The sequence below is a fragment of the Trichechus manatus genome, unplaced genomic scaffold (assembly GCF_000243295.1).
Source record: "Trichechus manatus latirostris isolate Lorelei unplaced genomic scaffold, TriManLat1.0 scaffold00096, whole genome shotgun sequence".
Lineage (NCBI taxonomy): Eukaryota > Metazoa > Chordata > Mammalia > Sirenia > Trichechidae > Trichechus > Trichechus manatus.
The window spans coordinates 7,928,685-7,947,824 of NW_004444032.1; the positions used below are offsets into that span (position 1 = coordinate 7,928,685).

A 19,140-nucleotide genomic window follows, 5' to 3' on the forward strand; every position below is an offset into this window, starting at 1 on the left:
ATTTTACTCTTACAGGCCTTGGGAAGGGACAACAAGCTCACAGGAAAGGAAAACATCCCAACTAAATGGAAATGTAATGGGGGAACCAAACAGGATAAAATATCACCATTATACATTAGTCCTAGTAGTCCTATAGTAAGCAAACTCCGTTTCTTGGTTTGACAATAACAACTATCTGTGGAGATAATACAGAGATTAAGGAATACATGGTGTCATGGATTGAATTATGTCCCCCCAAAAATGTGTGTATCAGTTTGGCTGGGCCATGATTCCTGGTACTGTGTGATTTTCCTATATATTGTAAATCCTGCCTCTATGATGTTAATGAGGGAGGTCGGGTGGCAGTTGTGTTAGTAAGGCAGGACTCAATCTACAAGATTGGATTGTGTCCTGAGGCAATCTCTTGAGACATAAAAAAAAGAAGTGAGCAGTGAGACAGGGGGACCTCACACCACCAAGAAAGCAGTGCCAGGAGCAGAGCGTGTCCTTTGGACCCAGGGTCCCTGTGCGGAGAAGCTCCTAGTCTGGGGGAACACTGATGAGAAGAAGGCCAACAGAGAGAGAAAGCCCTTCCCCTGGAGCTGACACCCTGAATTTGAACTTTTAGCCTACTTTACTGTAAGGAAATAAACTTCTCTTTGTTAAAACCATCCACTTGTGGTATTTCTGTTATAGCAGCACTAGATGACTAAGACACATGGTAATAAATCCTTTATTTATTTTTAAACAAACAGTTGACACCTGACTAAAAGGATGGGCCATCTATTTAATTAATATACTATTAATTATATATTACCTACTACCACATCTATCAAATAAACTATTCCTTTTGTAATACGGGCTTTTCTTCAGTTAATGAAAGAAGAGAAGGAGACTTCAGAGAAGCGGAAACTTCCAGATACATAAAGAGAGGAGAGAAAAGATGTTTTTTCTTATTGAAATCGCAAAAGTGTATTAAAAGATAAAGAAGCAAAACATACGATGAAAATAACGCATTTGTTTTTAAGCATTAACTTTTTTTTTTTCCTTTTCTAATTGCAATTCAGGTGGAAGTTTACAGAGTAAATTAGTTTCTCATTCAAAAATGTATACACAAATTGTTTTGTGGCACTGGTTGCAATCCCACATTGTGTCAGCACTCTCCCCCCTTTCCCTTTCCATCCCAGTTCCCCAGCTCCATCTAGTTTTCCTATCCCTTCCCACAGGCTCTTGTTTTGGGGCAGGTGTTGCCCATTTGATCTCATATGCTTTACTTATCTAAGAAACACACTTCTCATGTTTGTTATTGTTTTATTGGCCTGCCTAATCTTTGGCTGAAAGGTGAACTTTGGGATTGGCTTCAATTCTGAGTTAGAAGGGTGTAGGGGGCAGGCACAGTCTCAGGGGTTCCTCTAGTCTCTGTCAGACCAGTAAGTCTGGTCTTCATGAATTTGATCATTTGTTCTACATTTTTCTCCCACTCTGTCTGGGACCCTCTGTTGTAATCCCAGTCAGAGCAGCTAGGAGGGGTAGCCAGGTACCATCTAGTTCTTCTGGTCTCAGGGTTCTGGAGGCTGTGGTTCATGTGGTCCATTAGTCCTTTAGATTAACTACTCCCTTGAGTCTTTAGTTTTTTTCCCTCTCCAATGCTCCAGGCAGCAGTTCAAATCCACGAGCCACTTCTTAGAAATCCTGTGGGGCAGTTCTACTCTGTCCTATAGGGTCACTATGAGTCGGAGTCTACTCGACAGCAATGGGCTTGCTCCAGACCAGAAGAGACCGACAGTTATATCTTAGATAGCTGCTCGTAAGTTTGTAAGACCCCAGATGCTACTCATCAAAGTAGTAGTATTGGGTTTAAGAACTATGTTGTGCCAACTGATGTAGATGTCCACTAAGTCTACGGTTCTTTGCCTTAAAGCCTGGGAACTTCATCCCATGAGGTGTTTAATTATGTCTAAGAGGTTTCCCTGACTGTGCCACTTGTGTGCTCTATTGTCTATATTAATATATGAGGAATACCTGCAGTCATATATTTAGAAATTTCCACCACCAAACCTGTATCTGCCAGTGGATATGTTCCCTTACCCCCTCCCTCACCTCTTGGCATCATCTATGTATCCATTTGTAGATTACTGTTTGTTAATTCTACTGTTGCAGGATTGTCTATGCTCTAGTAGTTACCACAGTTGTCCTTTACTCCTGCTTTCCTCTCAGTGTCCTCTCTTGCCTTGGTGATGTTGTGCTGACTTCTCCCATATTGTGTACTGCCTTTCCCTTCACCATTATGAATGTCTACTATCTCTTCTGTAATTTTCCTTCCCTCTCCTCCTCCCATACCTGGTAAGGATCAAAGAGTTTTTTCCCCGTGTGTAAACCTTTTGTTGTTGCTTTATAAAAGTGATCTCATACAATATTTGTCTTTTTTTGTGATTAACGTTATTTCACTCAGCACAATGCCTTCCAGATTCATCCATGTTGTGAGATGTTTCGCAGATTCATCATTACTGTTTATTATTGCATATTATTTCACTGTGTGTATATACCACAGTTTGTTAATCCATTCATCTGTTGATGGGCATTTAGGTTGCTTCTACCTTTTTGCTATTGTGGATAATGCTGCAATGAACACGGGTATGCATATGTCTATTCGTGTCATTGCTCTTATTTCTTCAGTGTATATACGTAGGAGTGGGACTGCTGGATCATATGGTATTTCTATTTCTGGCTTTTTGAGGAACTATACCATTTTCCATAGTGGTTGTAAAGCATTAACAGTTTAAAAATAAGATGGTAGCTTTGATATAAATGCAGGTTAAAGATAGCTGAATTCATGTCCATGAGAAGTTATAACAGTACAACATGCTTAGGTTGGAATTTGGGGGTTATTTTTAGGTAGATGGCTTATAAGGAATTGGAAACCATATGGTTTAAAATTTGTATAAAAAGCTTATATCTTACTTTTGTTTTAAGACTCAAGAGGTAGGAATTTAACGTTTCTAGCATAAAACAATAGGCTGAAACATAGCAACAACTGTGAGGATGTTGCAGGACCAGGTAGCGTTTCATTCTGTTGTACAAAGGGTTGCAATGAGTCGGAACCGACTCGATGGCACCTAACAACAACAGGCTAACAGTATATAAAGTAGAAATTCCCCTGTAATTTTCAGATGGATCTTGCCTATGGCAGAGAACACTGATAGTTGTATCTTAGATAGTTGTATCACAGATAGTTGTATCTGTATTTTATTCACTATGCAAAGGTACTCGACTGTGTGGATCATAACAAATTATGGATAATACTGCAAAGAATGGGAATTCCAGAACACTTAATTGTGCTCATGAGGAACCTGTACATAGACCAAGCAGCAGTTGTTTAAACAGAAAGAACAACTTGTTTTAAAGTCAGGAAAGGTGTGCGTCAGGGTTCTATCCTTTCACCATACTTACTCAATTTGAATGCTGAGCAAATATCTGAGAAGCTGGGCTATATGAAGAAGAACGCAGCATCAGGATTGGATGAAGACTCATTAATAACCTGCAATATGCAGATGACACAATCTTGCTTGCAGAAAGTGAAGAGAACTTAAAGCACTTACTGATGAAAATCAAAGACTACAGCCTTCAGTATGGATTACACCTCAACATAAAGAAAACAAAAATCCTCATAACTGGACCAATAAGTAACATCATGATAAATGGAGGAAAGACTGAAGTTGTCAAGGATTTCATTTTACTTGGATCCACATCAATGCCTACGGAAGCAGCAATCAAGAAATCAAAAGATGCATCGCATTGGCCAAATCTGCTGCAAAAGACCTCTTTAAAGTGTCATAAAGCAAAGATGTCACTCTGAGGACTAAGGTGCACCTCACCCAAGCCATGGTATTTTCAATTGCCTCATACACACGCAAAAGCTGGACAATGAATAAGCAAGCCCCCAAAAAGAACTGATGCCTTTGAATTATGGTGTTGGCAAAGTATACTGAATATACCATGGACTGCCATGAACAAATATGTCTTGGAAGAAGTACTGGCAGAATGCTCCTTAGAAGCAAGGATGGCGAGACTTCGTCTTACGTACTTTGTATATGTTACCAGGAGGGACCAGTCCCTGGAGAAGGACATCCTTGGTAAAGTAGAGGGTCAGGGAAAAAGAGGAAGACCCTCAATGAGATGGACTGACACAGTGGCTGCAATGATGGGTTCAAGAATAGCAACAATTGTGACGATGGTGCAGGACCATGCAGTATTTTGTTCTTTTGTACACAGGGTCACTATGAGTTGGTACCGACTCGACAGCACCTAACAACAACGATGACAATGACAATTTTCCTTCTTGTCTTAAGCTTCAACTTCTCTTGAACATCACTTCAACTATTTTTACTTCCTGGTCCCATCAGTGTAACTTTTTTTGTTACTGGCATTAAAAGATAATTTCTTTTTTTTTTTTTTTTAATTCCAATATCTTTAGGGGTAGTTAAGTTGGTCTATAAAAGGAAACTTTAGTTTTTTTTCCAAGGTAAGCCAAGATGATATGAAAGTATTTATCTAGGAAGAGAGCTGAATTATCACTATTTTAAGTAGAGGAATAGAAGGTGTTATGTTTCGTGTTAAATAAGTTTGCAGTGAATGAATTACTTGGAAAGTTCTTTGGAATACTGCTGATAAAAGAAAGAAACAAAGAATAATGGCAGGGTCAAGGAATTTGCCTTAATCACTTTTTAAACCACACCTACTTTCGTCACTGCCTGAGTGCACGCACTGATTATAATGCTATGTATTTACTCTAGCTATAAGAATAAATACCGAGAAGATATTTATTTATAAGAATAAGTACCCGTAGTTTTTCTGGAAAAGGCCTTTTGAAGTCAATCACCTTGGATATCAGAAAAGGTCTTCCACTATAAACAAGGTCCATTTCTGGTATGAGAGCTTGTGAACTTTGTAAATTTTTCGAAACTCAGGTTCACATTGTTCACGGCAGTGCATTTTCCCAATTACTCTGCACACTGGGATATCAGAGTTATTGTTAAACAGATCATTAAAAATGACAGATCAGGTCCTCACACCTGAGTAAGTAGGTCCTGAGTGTAAATTAGGCGCTTTGGGATATACACACTCTCTTTTGGACCACTCTCTTTTGCAGCACAGGTAATTTATTAACCTTGGTCAAAATTTGTGCTGGTGGCTAAAACTACTGAAGAGTTTGGCACTACTGATAGAGTGTTCTTAGTATCTATTTTCAGAACTCCACTTTTCCAATTTGGGACTAGCCAGCTTAAATGTACACTTGTATTTAAGCTTTATTTCCATGCATATACTTTAGAGAAAATGCTTCACATAGAGTAAAGAAAAGCAATGGTAAGAAAATTCATATGGAAAATACCCTATTTGCCCCTTAAAAAACACCAAACACTGTTTTTCACTCAAGTTTTTTTAAATAGAAAATGTCTGTTTAAAACCTTCTTGAGCACTGTCAGCCTTAATACCCTTAAAGTTTTAGAAATCAGGAAATATTTTTGAGTGGTACTGTGTATAAGACATTGGGTTGCTGAACTCATGCAAATCCTGTACTGTTGACTGATATAATTTCTTAGCTCTTGCGTTAATGAACTTGAATATAGAAAATATATAAGAGAATATAGCCAGGAAGTATCTTCTTTAGAAAGAGAATTTTGCTCTTCCCAAGGTCACTAAAGATGTTATCTAAAATAGTAACTTTGGGTAAATAGTGTTCATAAAATATTACACGTCTTGCAGGAACCAAACAGGACATCTACAAACAGGTAAAATCTGCTTTTACTTCAACACTGATTCAATTAGAAAGTAGCTTTGCAGTCTACACTTCAAACACATAAGCTGGTATATCTGGTTATCAGATTATAAACACAATGCCTGTATTATCAAAAAGTTCATCTTCTCCAAACATCTAATTCTTCTGTTAAAGAGATGCTTATGTAACACTGTGTTCTGAGTTAGATTTCAGACATAAGAAGTTAAAGCTCAAAATATTTCAGAGCTGGAAAATAATTTTAATAATTAAATAATTAATATAATTAATAAATAATTAAATAATTAAAGCCAAAGGCAGAAATAATGAAACTGACTAGGTTTAAGAGAGGTGCAGCATGGCACACAATCTATTCTTGTCTGTCTTTTATATTTGTACCATACTGCTTAATACATAAGAAAACAGATCTTTGGCAGATATGAAGAAAAGCAAGATTTTGAAACAAAATTTCTCCCTTAACTAAAGGTATTTTGGAAATAACCCCATGCATTCTCCACAAGGACTAGCAGCAATATTTTATGTTGGGGAAAATAAAGAACATTAGGTTTCTCTTTGAAGTGTCTGAAGTTGAGCGTAGGTAACTATTAAATTTATTTTAATACAAATGACAAAACTTCTTAACTATGTCCAAATCTTTTAGAACTGCAAAAGAGGCAAGAGTACCAACCAAGGCAAGATTCTTGAATTTTGGGCTATACTATGACAACATCCATGTTATATGCCACCTTATCTAGAAGGGAACTTATTTTTTCACTTACTGCCTCTAAACTGTTTTCTTTTTTCACTTTAAATAAGGAGCAGGAAGGTGACTAAATAATTTTGTATCACATGAAATAGAGTCCCATGGATTTTTGTTTTGTTTTACAAAATTAACTTTTATCCTGCTTTACTTCTCTAATTCAAATACATTCTGATGAAGTAAACTCCTTTCAAACAATGTAAGCAGATATTCAATAACAGCAAGTTACATTACAGAGAACTTCTAATATACTGATACCTACTTAAAGAAAATCTAAATTTACAAATGGCAATGAGGTTAGGTTTTTGATTCAGTCCCCGAATATTCTCCAATTTACCTTCGTTTAAAGTAGTGGAAGAGATTTAAAATTGGAGATGGCCTATGCACTGATCATTACCTTAACTCTGCCTGGATAAATGTTTCCCCAGTGTCTGGCCAACATCAAGGAGTGTCTGTTGCATGCAAGCATGTTGCCCAGGGGTCAAGTCACAAACTTACACTAAGTTTCCTGGGATGACTCTGGACTTGGGGTATTGACTTTCCCGTGTTATGAGGCTGTAGGCAATAATAATTTGTCTTTGACGAAGAGTAAAGAATACTATCAGAACTACTTTTAAAAAATGTAGAAGAAATAGCTGCCTTCAAGGAAACGGAGTTAGGATACACCACCCCATGCCCATATTGCAAAGTATTTTGGAAAGAGGCATCCAAATTTGGAAAGAAGCATCTAAATTCTCAGCTGACATTCCAGAGAGTTGCTTCTTCCATTCCTATCCATCTATTTTACGGAATGCTTTCCTTTTTACCTAACAGGTAGGAAATACTGGGGCTTGAGATAAGTAATATATTTTCTTGTAACCAAAACTCTCCCCCTGTAACTGTTTCTCTGAAAGAAGTAATATACGATAATGGAAAAATGTGGTTAATTTTACAAAAATGTGTTTACATGCAACTTTTCAGGAAAATAGCTCTTTTGTTAAGGCAAGGAACATCTGTATTTACAACACAGATCTGAAACACCTACGTGTTTTTCTATATAACAGAGCATGTTTGTCTTGGCTGAAACAATGTTTTATCTTTGTATTTGAGTAGGAATTTATAAATAGGTCATTCTTGATATTCTAGCCAGAAGGACATTTAGGCATTAGTTTTGTTTTAGGGAAAACAGTGATGTATAACAGCATAAAATATCATTCTAGTCTTTCCACATTTGAAAATGCACACATTACCATCTGAAGTCTTCTTTAATTCAGTCTTCAATTTTTCCTGGTCTTCTACTAGTTTTTTATTTTCTGCTTCCAACATGTGTTGCTCTCCCTTGCCATAGGTTTTCAATAGCTATCACAAAAGAGAGTTACAGGAAGAAGTAAGCTTAAAATGCAATAGCCAGACATCCTTATAGGAAATGAGCTAAGTAACCTATTTAAAATTATTGGTCTTTATTTTACTCTTTGTCTTTTTCAGTATGTTATAATTTTCTACAATGTACTTTTGTGATCAGAAGCTTGATATCTGGCACACACACACACACAAGATTTAGCCTTATTATGGCTGAAATCTCTTCAAAGAAAATAACAAGTTTCTGGCTGGGCTACAATTAAAATGATATCTGCTAAAGTATTTAGGTAAATAATGTGAATCTCTTTTCCTAAATTGTGTGATGTAAATCTAAGGGGAAAAAAAGCTGTCCTGAGGATGATACTAATTGGAATATCATTTTGTTCCAACTGCTGTGCTGTCTACTCAGACTATTTTAATATAGACAAGGTCACCAGAGAAAAATTTAATATCATCAGGGTGGAGATGGCTAAGTGGAAAATGACAGAGCCATCTTTATGCTTGGAAAATTTTATCTAATTTTCATTGAACTGTCTCCAAATTTCTTTTATTCAGTTAATCCTTTACAATATTCCTTCTGTTTTAAAATATACTTTGGTTTTAAACATGGTTATTTTATGTTTGTAGTATATCTTTTCTAGGCAAGAAAAATTAAAATCTGAATAGTAAAACAAAATAAAAACATTATGGAGTCAAAATTTCATAATCTGTATGTCTGGAAGGAAACCATCATTGCTAATAGAATTAAGAAGCTAGCCTATTATCTTTTAAGAAATTTGATAAAGGATTTTCAGTTACCAAGAAAGATAAATTAGAGTAATGTTTGAAAAATAAAATATGTACACACTGGCACAGGTCAACTGACTAAATAAAGTGGCAGCAACTTGATATTGAGAGTTTCTATAGTTCAGGTAAAAAAGCAACTCAGAAAAATTTTAAACAGACTGACATAAGAGAAAAACTTCTACTGTAGGGGGATTCCTTTTTCTAATGTAAGCTAGTATATTCGACAACCAAAACCTACAAAGTTCTACTGAGAACTAACTACATGCCAGGTGCTATATGCAAGGTGCTATAATGGATAAAAATAAAAGATAAACATGGTCTCTGCTCTTAGGTAACTTTAATCTAGTGGAAACAATAAGACAAGAGCATAAAAACTGTGGCACAAGATCCAATCTAGTACTATAGTGCTATAACAGAGGTTAGGCAACTCAGGAAGGATTTAGGTTTTAATGAATATATTATATAATCCCAGGAAATTTTTTATGAGATAGGAAGAACGAAGTACCGACTCAATTGAAGGAGTCTGACACTTTCCCAAATTGAAAACAAAAAAAGTTTTTTAAAGAGCAGGAACAAGAAAACATTCTTCCTTAAATCTCTTTAAATTTATTGCCCACTCTAGTTGTTACTTCATTGAATTCAGTTCAAAGAGTCTCTAATAATTACCCAAAGTGGAACCACTGAGTCGCAGGAATGTTTACACTGACTGCTTGAATTATTATGCCATTGACTTGGAAAAGTTGGATTTGTGTTGGTTTTGTAATAGGCTTTCATGACTGCACCTGTAAACTTGTCTAAATTTATTATGTGTAACTTGATGCTGGAGAAAGACCAAGAGTCCTCAAATCTGAAATTCAATAGCTACCAGTTATAATAATTCAAATGTTCACTGCTCCACCCATCGTATCCCACAAAAAAAAAAAAAAAAAAATTAAGGAGAATAAATGTAGTTAACAAAAGGGTTAAAAAAAAAAAAAAAAAAAACTGTGTATTGCCTGGGGTCTTAAAAGCTTGCGAAGTGGCCATTCAAGGCACAACAATTGGTCTCTATTCACCTGGAGCAACAGAGGAAGAAAGGCAGTCAGGAATAGGAGAATATGGAATGTGTGGCTGACTGCCTCTGTGAACAACTGCCTCCTTTGCCATGAAAACAAGAACTGGAAGGTGCTTGACTACTATTACAGAACATTTTGTTCAAAGATTCCACAGAATAATCTTGATGAAAAGGGGGAAAATGCAGAACAGAATTTCAAACTCTCATGGACTACAGACTTCCTAGAGCCATGGAGGGTAGAAGAATTCCTGAAACTTTGGCCCTGAGATAATATTTAAACCTTAAACCAAAAATATTCTCTGAAGTCTTCTTAAAACCAAACAATAGTTTAGCTTAAGTAGTAAAAAAGGTCTGCCTTAAGCATTATGCTTTTTTAAGAACTATCTATATGGGCTCAAACTGACAGCAGCAACTTGAAAGATTAGATAAGAACCTTAGGGGACACCAAGTTTATGTTAATGAGGGAGGAACAACTCAGAAAAGCAGGGTGAGAATGGTTGCACAACTTGAAGTATGTAATCAATGTCACTAAATTATACGTGTAGAAACTGTTAGGAAAAAAAAAAAAAGAGAGAGAATGTTGACAGATTATGAGAAATATAACTAATGACACCAGTTTGTGTGGAAATTGTCAAATGGGACCCTAACTTATGCAAACTTTCACCAAAAACTCAATAAAATAGTTTTAAAAAAATCAATGAGAGGTAAAGCCACTTTACCCTTGTTATTTTAAGTAGTTAAATTAAAAGTTGATAGGTAATTATAAACACGTATGCACCAAACAATATAGTCCCAAATATATGAAGCAAACATTGACAGAATTGAAGGGAGAAATATAGTTGTATAATAACAGCAGGGGATTTCAATATCCTACTTTCAATAATGGATAGAACATCTAGACAGAAGACCAATAAGGAAATAGAAGATTTAAACAATATTACAAACCAATTACACCTAACAGACATATACAGAACACTCCATCAAACAACAGCAGAATACACATTCTTCTCAGCATATGGAACCATCTCCATGATAGGCTGTATGTTAGGGCACAAAACAAGTCTCAATAAATTTAAAAAGATAGAAATTATACAAAATATCTTCTCTGACACAATGGAATGAAGCTAGAAATCAGAAACAAAAGGAAAACAGGAAAATTCTCAAATATGTGGAAATTAAACAACACACCTTTAAACAAACAATCAGTCAAAGAAGACATCACAAGAGAAAATTCAGCAAAGTTGCGGGTTATAAGATCAATACAAAAAATCAGCTGTGTTTCTATATACTACCAATGACCAATCCGAAAAGGAAATTAAGAAAACCATTCCATTTGCAATAGTATCCAAAAGAATAAAATACCTAGGAATTAATTTAACAAGGGAGGTGAAAGACTTGTAAGTGCAAACTACAAAACATTGCTGAAAGAAATTAAAGACCCAGTTATCGTATTTTAATGCAAATAATGCACGTCTTCTATGTTTGTTTGCCAACCGCTCCTTTGCCCTGTAAGGTATTTCTGTAAGCACACTATGCTAATTTTTTTACATGTTGCTGCAAAATAATTAGCATAGCATGCTTACGAAAACGTAAAAAATCAGCACAGCGCACTTACAAAAATACCTCATGGGAGGAGGGAGTGGTTGGAAACAAACAGATGTGCGCGCTATTTGCGTAAAATATTGTAAATGGAAAGACATCCTATGTTCATGGACTGGAAGACTTAATATTGTTAAAATGGTCAATACTATCCAGAGTGATGGACAGATTCAACATAAACCCTATCAAAATTCTAACAACCTTTTTCCATAGAAATGGAAAAGCCAATTCTCAAATTTATATGGAATTGCAACGGGCCCAGAAGAGCCAAAACAACCTTGAAAAAGAAGAACAAAGTTGGAAGACTCACACTTCCTAATTTCAAAAGATACTATAAAGCCTCAGTAATTAAAACAGTCTAGTAGTGATATTACAATAATAGAAACATAGATCAATGGAATAGAATTTAGAGTCCAGAAATAAACCCATACATTTATGGCTAATTAATTTTCAACAAGGTTGTCAACTCCATTCAATGGGGAAAGAATAGTCTCTTCAATAAATGGTGCTGGGAGAACTGGATTTCTACTTGCAAAAAGAATGAAGTCAGATTTGTACCTTACACTGTATATAAAAATTAACTCAAAATGGAACAACCAAAATATAACAGCAAAAACCATAAAACTCTTAGAAGAAAACATAGGGGTATATCTTCATGACCTTGGATTTGACAATGAATTCTTAGATATGACAGCAAAAACGTGAACAACAAAAGAAAAAACTAAACTGGACTTCATCAAAATTAAAAACTTTTAACTAAGAGAACATTATCAAGAAAGTGAAATGACAATCTACAGAACTGGAGAAAATATCTGTAGATCATAGAAATGATAAAGGTCTAGTATCCAGAATATATAAAGAACTCTTACAACTTCAACAACAAAAATACAAATAATCCAATTTAAAAATGGGCTAAGGACTTGAATAGACATTTCTCCTAAGAAGATACACACAAATGGCCAACATGCACATGAAAAGATGCTCATCGACATTAGTCATTAAGGAAATGCAAATCAAAACCATAACGAGACACCACTTCACTTTCATTAGGCTTGTTATTAGAAAATAAATGGAAAATAATAAGTGTTGGTAAGAATGTAGAGAAATTGGAACCCTCGACCATGCTCGAGGCAAAGTAAAATGGTATGGGTGTTTCTGAAAAGTTAATTACCATATAACCCAATAATTACCATAACTATAGAATTACCATATAACCCAATAATTTTACTCCTGGGTATACCCAAAAGAACTGAAAGCAGGGATTCAAACAGATAGTTGTACAGTAATGTTCACTGTAGCATTATTCACAATTGCTGAAAGATAGAAACAACCCAAGTGTCCCTCAAAAGTTGAATGGACAAATATGTCATATATATGTACAATGGAATATTATTCAGCCATAAAGAAATGAAGTTCTGATATATGCTACGACATGGATAAATCTTCAAAACATTATGCTGAGTGAAATAAGTCAGACACAAAAGGAAAAATATTGTATGATCCCACTTACCTAAAATATCTAGAACAGGCAAATGCATATTAGTAGTTTATTAGTGGTTACTGTGGGTGGGAGGTAGAAATGGGGACGTATTACTTAAGGGGTATTGAATTTCTGTTAAGAGTGATGAAACAATTTGGAAACAGGCAGTGGTGATGGTTGCACAACATGGTGAATGTAATTAATGTCACTGAATTATACATGTAAAAATGGTTGAAATGGCAAATGTTTTCTTACATGTATTTTACCACAATTTAAAAAAAAGGAATGAAGTACTGATACATGCTACAATATGGATGAACCCTGAAAAAATTAAGCTAAGTGAAAATAAGCCAGGCATCAAGGTCACATATCATATGATACCATTCATATGAAATATGCAGAATAGATTAAATCCATAAAAAATGAAAGCAGACTGGTGGTTGCCAGAGGGCGGAAGGGGTAGTTGGGAGTAAATGTTTAATGGGTATTTACAGTTGCTCATTTATTTACTTCTGTTGCTCATGTTTAATGGGGTTTCCTTTTCGGGTAATGAAATGTTTTGGACAAAATAGAGGTAGTAGTTATACAGTATTATGAATGTGCTAAATGCTGTTTAATTGTTCACTTTAAGATGGTTAATTTTATGTTATATGAATTTAACCTCAATAAAAAAAGTTAACTGGTCTTTCATAATTATTTCATTTCACTAACTGAATATCAGAGATGAAAAGGGCCTTAAGTACCACCTGGAAACCACTTAATAGTATAATACAGGAGTGAACCCCCACCCATCTGTCAGTTTGTCATACTGTGGTGGCTTGTGTTTTGCTGCAATGCTGGAAGTTATGCTACCAGTATTTCAAACACAAGCAGGGTTACCCATAGTAGACAGGTTTCAGCAGAGCTTTTGGACTAAAACAGAGTAGGAAGAAAGGCCTGGTGATCTACTTCCTAAAATTAGCCAACGAAAACCTTATGGATCACAACAGAACATTGTCTGACTTGCTTGCTTTGGACATGTCATCATGAGGGATCAATGACTAGAGGAAGACATCATGGTTGATGAAGTAGAGAGTCAAGGGTGAGGGAGACCCCAGTGAGATGGACTGGCACAATATCTATAATGACGGACTTGAACATGCCAGCAATCTTGAGGATGATGTGGGACTGGGCAACATTTCATTCTGTTGTACATGAGGTCGCCACGAGTTGGCGTCACCTCGATGGCATCCATCCATCCACCTGTCCACCCACTTACCTACATATCTATTGGAACGAAGGTTACAAAGCAACATGGTTAAGAGTATGTATGCCAGAGTAAGGCTGCTTGGGTTCAAATCTTAGCTCTGTCACTTATTAGCTGAATGATTTCGTGTGTATCACTTAACCTCTCTGTGCTTCATGTGTAAAATGAAGATAATAACATTATCTACTTCATGGGGTTGCTGTGAGATTTAAGAGTTAATATCTTAGTATAAAAAAGGAGTCCTGGTGGTACAATAGTTAAGCGCTCAGCTGCTAACTGAAAGGTTGGCAGTCTGAACCCACTCAATGGCTCTGTGGGTGAAAGACTTGGTTATCTGCTTCTGTAAAGATTACGGGCTAGAAAACCCTGTGAGGCAGCTCTACTCTGTCACATGGGGTCACTATGAGTTGAAAATCGACTTCACAGCACCTAACAACACCACTACCACCTTACTATAAAGCATTCAGAGCCATACCTGGCACACAGTGTTAGCTATTATCAACAGCTATGGAACCTTGAGGCCTAGACTGTATGAGGTGACTTGCTTCAGATCATATTGCTAATTACTGGTAGGATAATTAGTCTCTTGCACCTCAGGATAATGCTTTTTCCACTAGATGACGTGTGTCTGATAGAGAATGGAGGGGGCATTTTAGCAGTTTTACCCTTCTTTGGCTAATATTTCAAAACCTAAACTGAAGTATCTTTGATATTCAATGAAATAGAAGTCATCTTTGATATTCTCCTATATGACCCTTGGTTACACTGTGGGCACTGACAGCACTTACGTCGAGCCCAGACTCTCTCCCCACTACGTACTGGCTCTAGCCCAGCATATTCTGTGCCCCTCTCTGATGATACTGGACCACTGGCTGGGTCTTTGCTACACAGTGAGCAAGAAGGACATGGAACAAAAGGGGGAAGAAAATAAGCAAACAAAAAATGAAAATTGTGGGGGGAATCAAGGAATTAGTAGTAATGAAATAACATTCCTTTCAAAGGCAATAAACTCTCTCTGAAAACAATTCCAGAAGAAAAGTTCCAAAAATGTTTTTAGGAAGGTAATTACTTCAAAGGACAAGACTAACTTAAGTGTATTAGTTATGGTGTATATTGAAAACATGGTGTATACTGTAAAACTTTACAAAAACACTTTCTGTTAAATTCTTACAGCTGAGTGCTTGCTTTGGCAGCACATATGCTAAAATTCAGTGATACAGAGAAGATAAGCATGGCTCCTGTGCCTAGGATGACACACAAATTCATGAAGCATTTCATATTTTTCAATTTAAAAAAAAACAGGCTAGAAAAAAAATTCTTAGAGCTGAAAAATAAGAGGAAAAGAGTTGGAGAATAAGAAGAAAGAAGCAATGTTCTAGTAAGAGTTACAACTTGATTAAGATGATGGTATAATTCTAAACTGAGATAGGTACACAATATGCCTTTCTACAAATACAAGGCTATGTGCTTTTGAATTTAACCATCATATATTAGCTGAAGCTTTGAGGGTTTTGTTTTTTTGTTTCTACCACTATGAAATGAGATCAAAGGATAGCAAATGAAGCGAATAACGTTAAGGTACAACATGAAGCTGATAGTGCTCATGAAACACTCTAAAAAAAGCAAAAAGGACTTTTTGCTTGTTTTTAAACCAGAAATACCAAAAGCATGATTTTTAAGACTCATATTTACTACGTAGGGAAATTCATAAGACATCTACAGATCAATTCCTTTTCAAAACAAGACAAAACAAAAAATAAACTGGTGCTTATTTTCTAAAAGTTTCCTTAAAATACGCCTGCTATAATCGACCCAAAGAAACACTTAGGACTTCTGTGTCTATGATAAAGATCTTTCTTTACCCTTATCTTTGTTGTAGTAGAAATAAGGCAGACATCATAAGTTAAAACATGATCTTTGAGTAGGTGACCATGATAACGTCCCATCAAACTAAATTTTTACGATCAATGCTGCCTTATACTACACTATGCAATAGTTAAATCAAGGAGCCCTGGTGGTGTAATGGTTAAGCACTCAGCTGCTAACTGAAAGGCTGGCTGTTGGAACTTACCCAGCCGCTCTACGGGAGACAGACCAGGTGATACACTTCTATAAAGATTATAGCCTAAGAAATCTTATGAGGCAGTTATACTCTGTCACATGGGGTCTCTATGAGTTGAAAATCAACTCAGGAGCACCTAACAACAACAGCTAAGTCATTTTTGGGATTGATGAAAGCTGGTGCTTATAGTTCTTTTTATATGATGCTGGACTTTAGGGCTCAGATACATATTTTAACTCTCTACTGTAGAACTCAATACTTTTTACATTGACAATCTGGTGTATCATATAACGACCGCTTGCATTTCTTTAACTTATAACAGGCAAATAACCTTACTGCATTATTTTTGGAAAGCTTTCTTTAAAAAAGTGTGTTTCACTTCTGATTGGTTCCATTGATTCCTTTTTCTAAAAAACAGAATTAAGAAAACTTATGGGGCTTAATATGATTGAAAATACTCAAGCTATGAGATATGACTCCTAAATTTTAAACTTAAGGGGAAAAAAAAAAACTCAAAGTAATTTTGTCTCTTTTGTTTTTGCATTAATTCTTTTACTTATTCAACGGGGAAAATATCACTACCTGATCCACAATCTCCCTGAACGGAAGGAGAAAGACAGACTAGGCTTCTCAAGGACTATCAGCAATACCAAATTAAAGATTTTTAATATTATGTGCAATCACTAATCTACCATCAACCACCTTCCTCTGCTTGCTATACTGGGTTTAAAAGAATAATACAACTGAAAAGGAAATGAAAACATAAGTTTTTGTAAAGACTTGCTTTAGGTAAAATTAATGGTAACAAAAGAATTGAAATTCTTATTTCCAAAATACTGTTTTCTTCTCAAATCATACGAAGTAGGCCCAAATGGCATTAATCTATTATAAAAGGAAATTGTGAGAACAAACAAATCTATAAGATAATAAAATACTTGCGAAACAATCATTCCACAGAACAACATTGCTATTTATGGTCATTTTCCGCCTATACTTAAGGAGTGAGAAAATGTTCTTTTTGATGCTAAAAAATAATATACCCACCCCTTGGAAACACCAACAACATTCACCCAAATTTTAAAAAGAAATATAAAATACCCGTTTTAGTTTTTCATTCTCTTCCATGAGTTTTCTAGCAGCCACACTAGTATTTTCCATTTGAGTTTTAAGCGCTCCTCTGGTTGACAGTTCTTTTGCCAGTTGAGTAATGAGGGTAACCAGACGTCTCAACACTCTAAGGGGAAAAAAAAAAAAAAAAAAAAAGCAGAGTAAGGTATAACTAGACTAATCATCTGAAACCGTGATTTTAAAACAGTAATTTTCCAAGGATTCCCCTTTAGGGAAGGGTGTGGTTTTTAAGAGAACATCTGCTTTAAAAAAAAAATTTTTTTTTTAATCTAAGTCTCCCAGTCAAAACAAGGCTGTGTCTCATTCCTTTGGAATCTTTGTTAAAAGACTAGCATTTGAAATATAGGTTCAGTACTACTTATTAACTATTTTCCTTGTAGAGGCTTATAAGGCTTGGGCCCAGAGGAGAATTTAAGGAACATTTAAGAGGGTGTGGCAAGGCCAGAAAGACCCTTTTTTTTTTTTAAAATCAGCTCAAAATTTGCTATTTAAAGAGTATTCCATAAGGCAGCCAAGCCCCAAAGCTGCCACTCACATACAATTTTGGGGGAACTTTCATTTTTAGAAATGTTACTATTTTCAATTATTTGTTCAACAAATATTTACTGAGGAACTGTTAAGTACTGTGCTAGATACTGGGGACCGAGTGGAAGACAAACTCTCTGTCCTCGAGGAGTTTAGATTCTAGTTTGGAGGTGAGAGTTAAAACAACATTTAACTACAACTGTGAATAATACCAGAAAGAAAATATATACATTCTATGGGGGCATACAACAGAAGACCTACATCACAGGTGTCTTAGTCAGGGTTTGTTATGACAGCACTAAGAAACTAATAAGTATTATGGATTGAATTGTGTCCCCGCGAAATAGGTGTTGTAAATCCTAACCCCTATATCTGCGGTTATAATCCCATTTGGGAATGAGTTGTCTTTATTAGTTAATGAGACAGGATTAGTGTAGTCTTAAATCAATCTCTTTTGAGATATAAAAGGGATTAAACAAGCAAGTGAAAGAAGGAGATGGGGGAAGAGAGACGTCAAGCCACATGAAGACTGCCCAGGAACAGAAGCTCAAAGAGAGGAGGGCCTTCCTCTAGAGCCAACAAAGACAAGAGAGAAAGCCTTCCCCTAAAGTCAGCACCCTGAATTCAGACTTCTAGCCTCCTAAACGGTGAGAAAATAAACTTCTGTGTTAAAGCTACCCATTTGTGGTATTTCTGTTATAGTAGCACTAGATAACTAAGACAACAGACTTCCCTGAGAAAGGGGTGGCAGAGTAAGTAGGAGTTAGATAGGTAAAGAAGGAAAGGAATAGTGTCTGGTAGAAGGATCTTCATGTGTGAAGATCTGGAAGTGGAAAGGAGCTAGGTACACAGTAGGAACTCAACTTAAGTATTTGCTGCAAGGATAAATGAAGACTGAAGGTCTGTGTCGGTAAGATGTAGTGCACATGGGGAAGAATAGTTTGAGATAAGGCTCAAGAGAGAGGCAGGGACCAGATCATGCAGGTGTTACCCACCTATCAAACTTACAAGCAGTAACTATTGTTTATTATTTGGGTATATCATTCAAGTTATTTTATGAAAATACTGAAATACTAAATACTACAGAAAAAACAACTACAGATTAGGTAAAAAAAAAAAAAAAAGAGAGAGACAGAGAAACAGAAAATCTGTTTTCAAATTGTCTTCTACATTTTTTTTTTACTTACAGCCAAAAAAATAATGAAAATCCAGAAATGTAAAGATTTCTTTGAGACCTAAAAAGTTTCATCTGTGTATGCTCATAGGCACTAGGGCTACGGACTGAGCTTTTCTCAATGGCATGAGCATAGGAATATTTTCTTATTTCTCTCACAGCATCTATTAGAAAAAAAAAGAGAAAACATTACTTTCGGTTTTTTTTTTTTTTATGTTTCTTTTTTTATTATTGTA

At 35.7% G+C, this 19,140-nt stretch overlaps 1 protein-coding gene and 1 non-coding gene across 2 annotated transcripts in view; one reads left to right on the top strand and one right to left on the bottom strand.

Annotated features, from left to right (window-relative positions):
• Positions 1 to 19,140, bottom strand: part of LOC101353072 (B cell receptor associated protein 29) — a 71,755-nt gene that overhangs the window by 33,191 nt on the left and 19,424 nt on the right. The window contains exons 4-6 of the mRNA XM_023737050.1: positions 18,918 to 19,068; positions 17,176 to 17,311; positions 7,742 to 7,850 (exon numbers count right to left, since the gene is read on the bottom strand). Of these exons, the coding sequence (XP_023592818.1) occupies positions 7,742 to 7,850; positions 17,176 to 17,311; positions 18,918 to 19,068 (396 nt within the window). The remainder of the gene's footprint in view (positions 1 to 7,741; positions 7,851 to 17,175; positions 17,312 to 18,917; positions 19,069 to 19,140) is intronic.
• Positions 15,193 to 15,299, top strand: LOC111821672 (U6 spliceosomal RNA). The gene has a single exon (XR_002825013.1). It is a non-coding gene; the product is annotated as a U6 spliceosomal RNA (small nuclear RNA).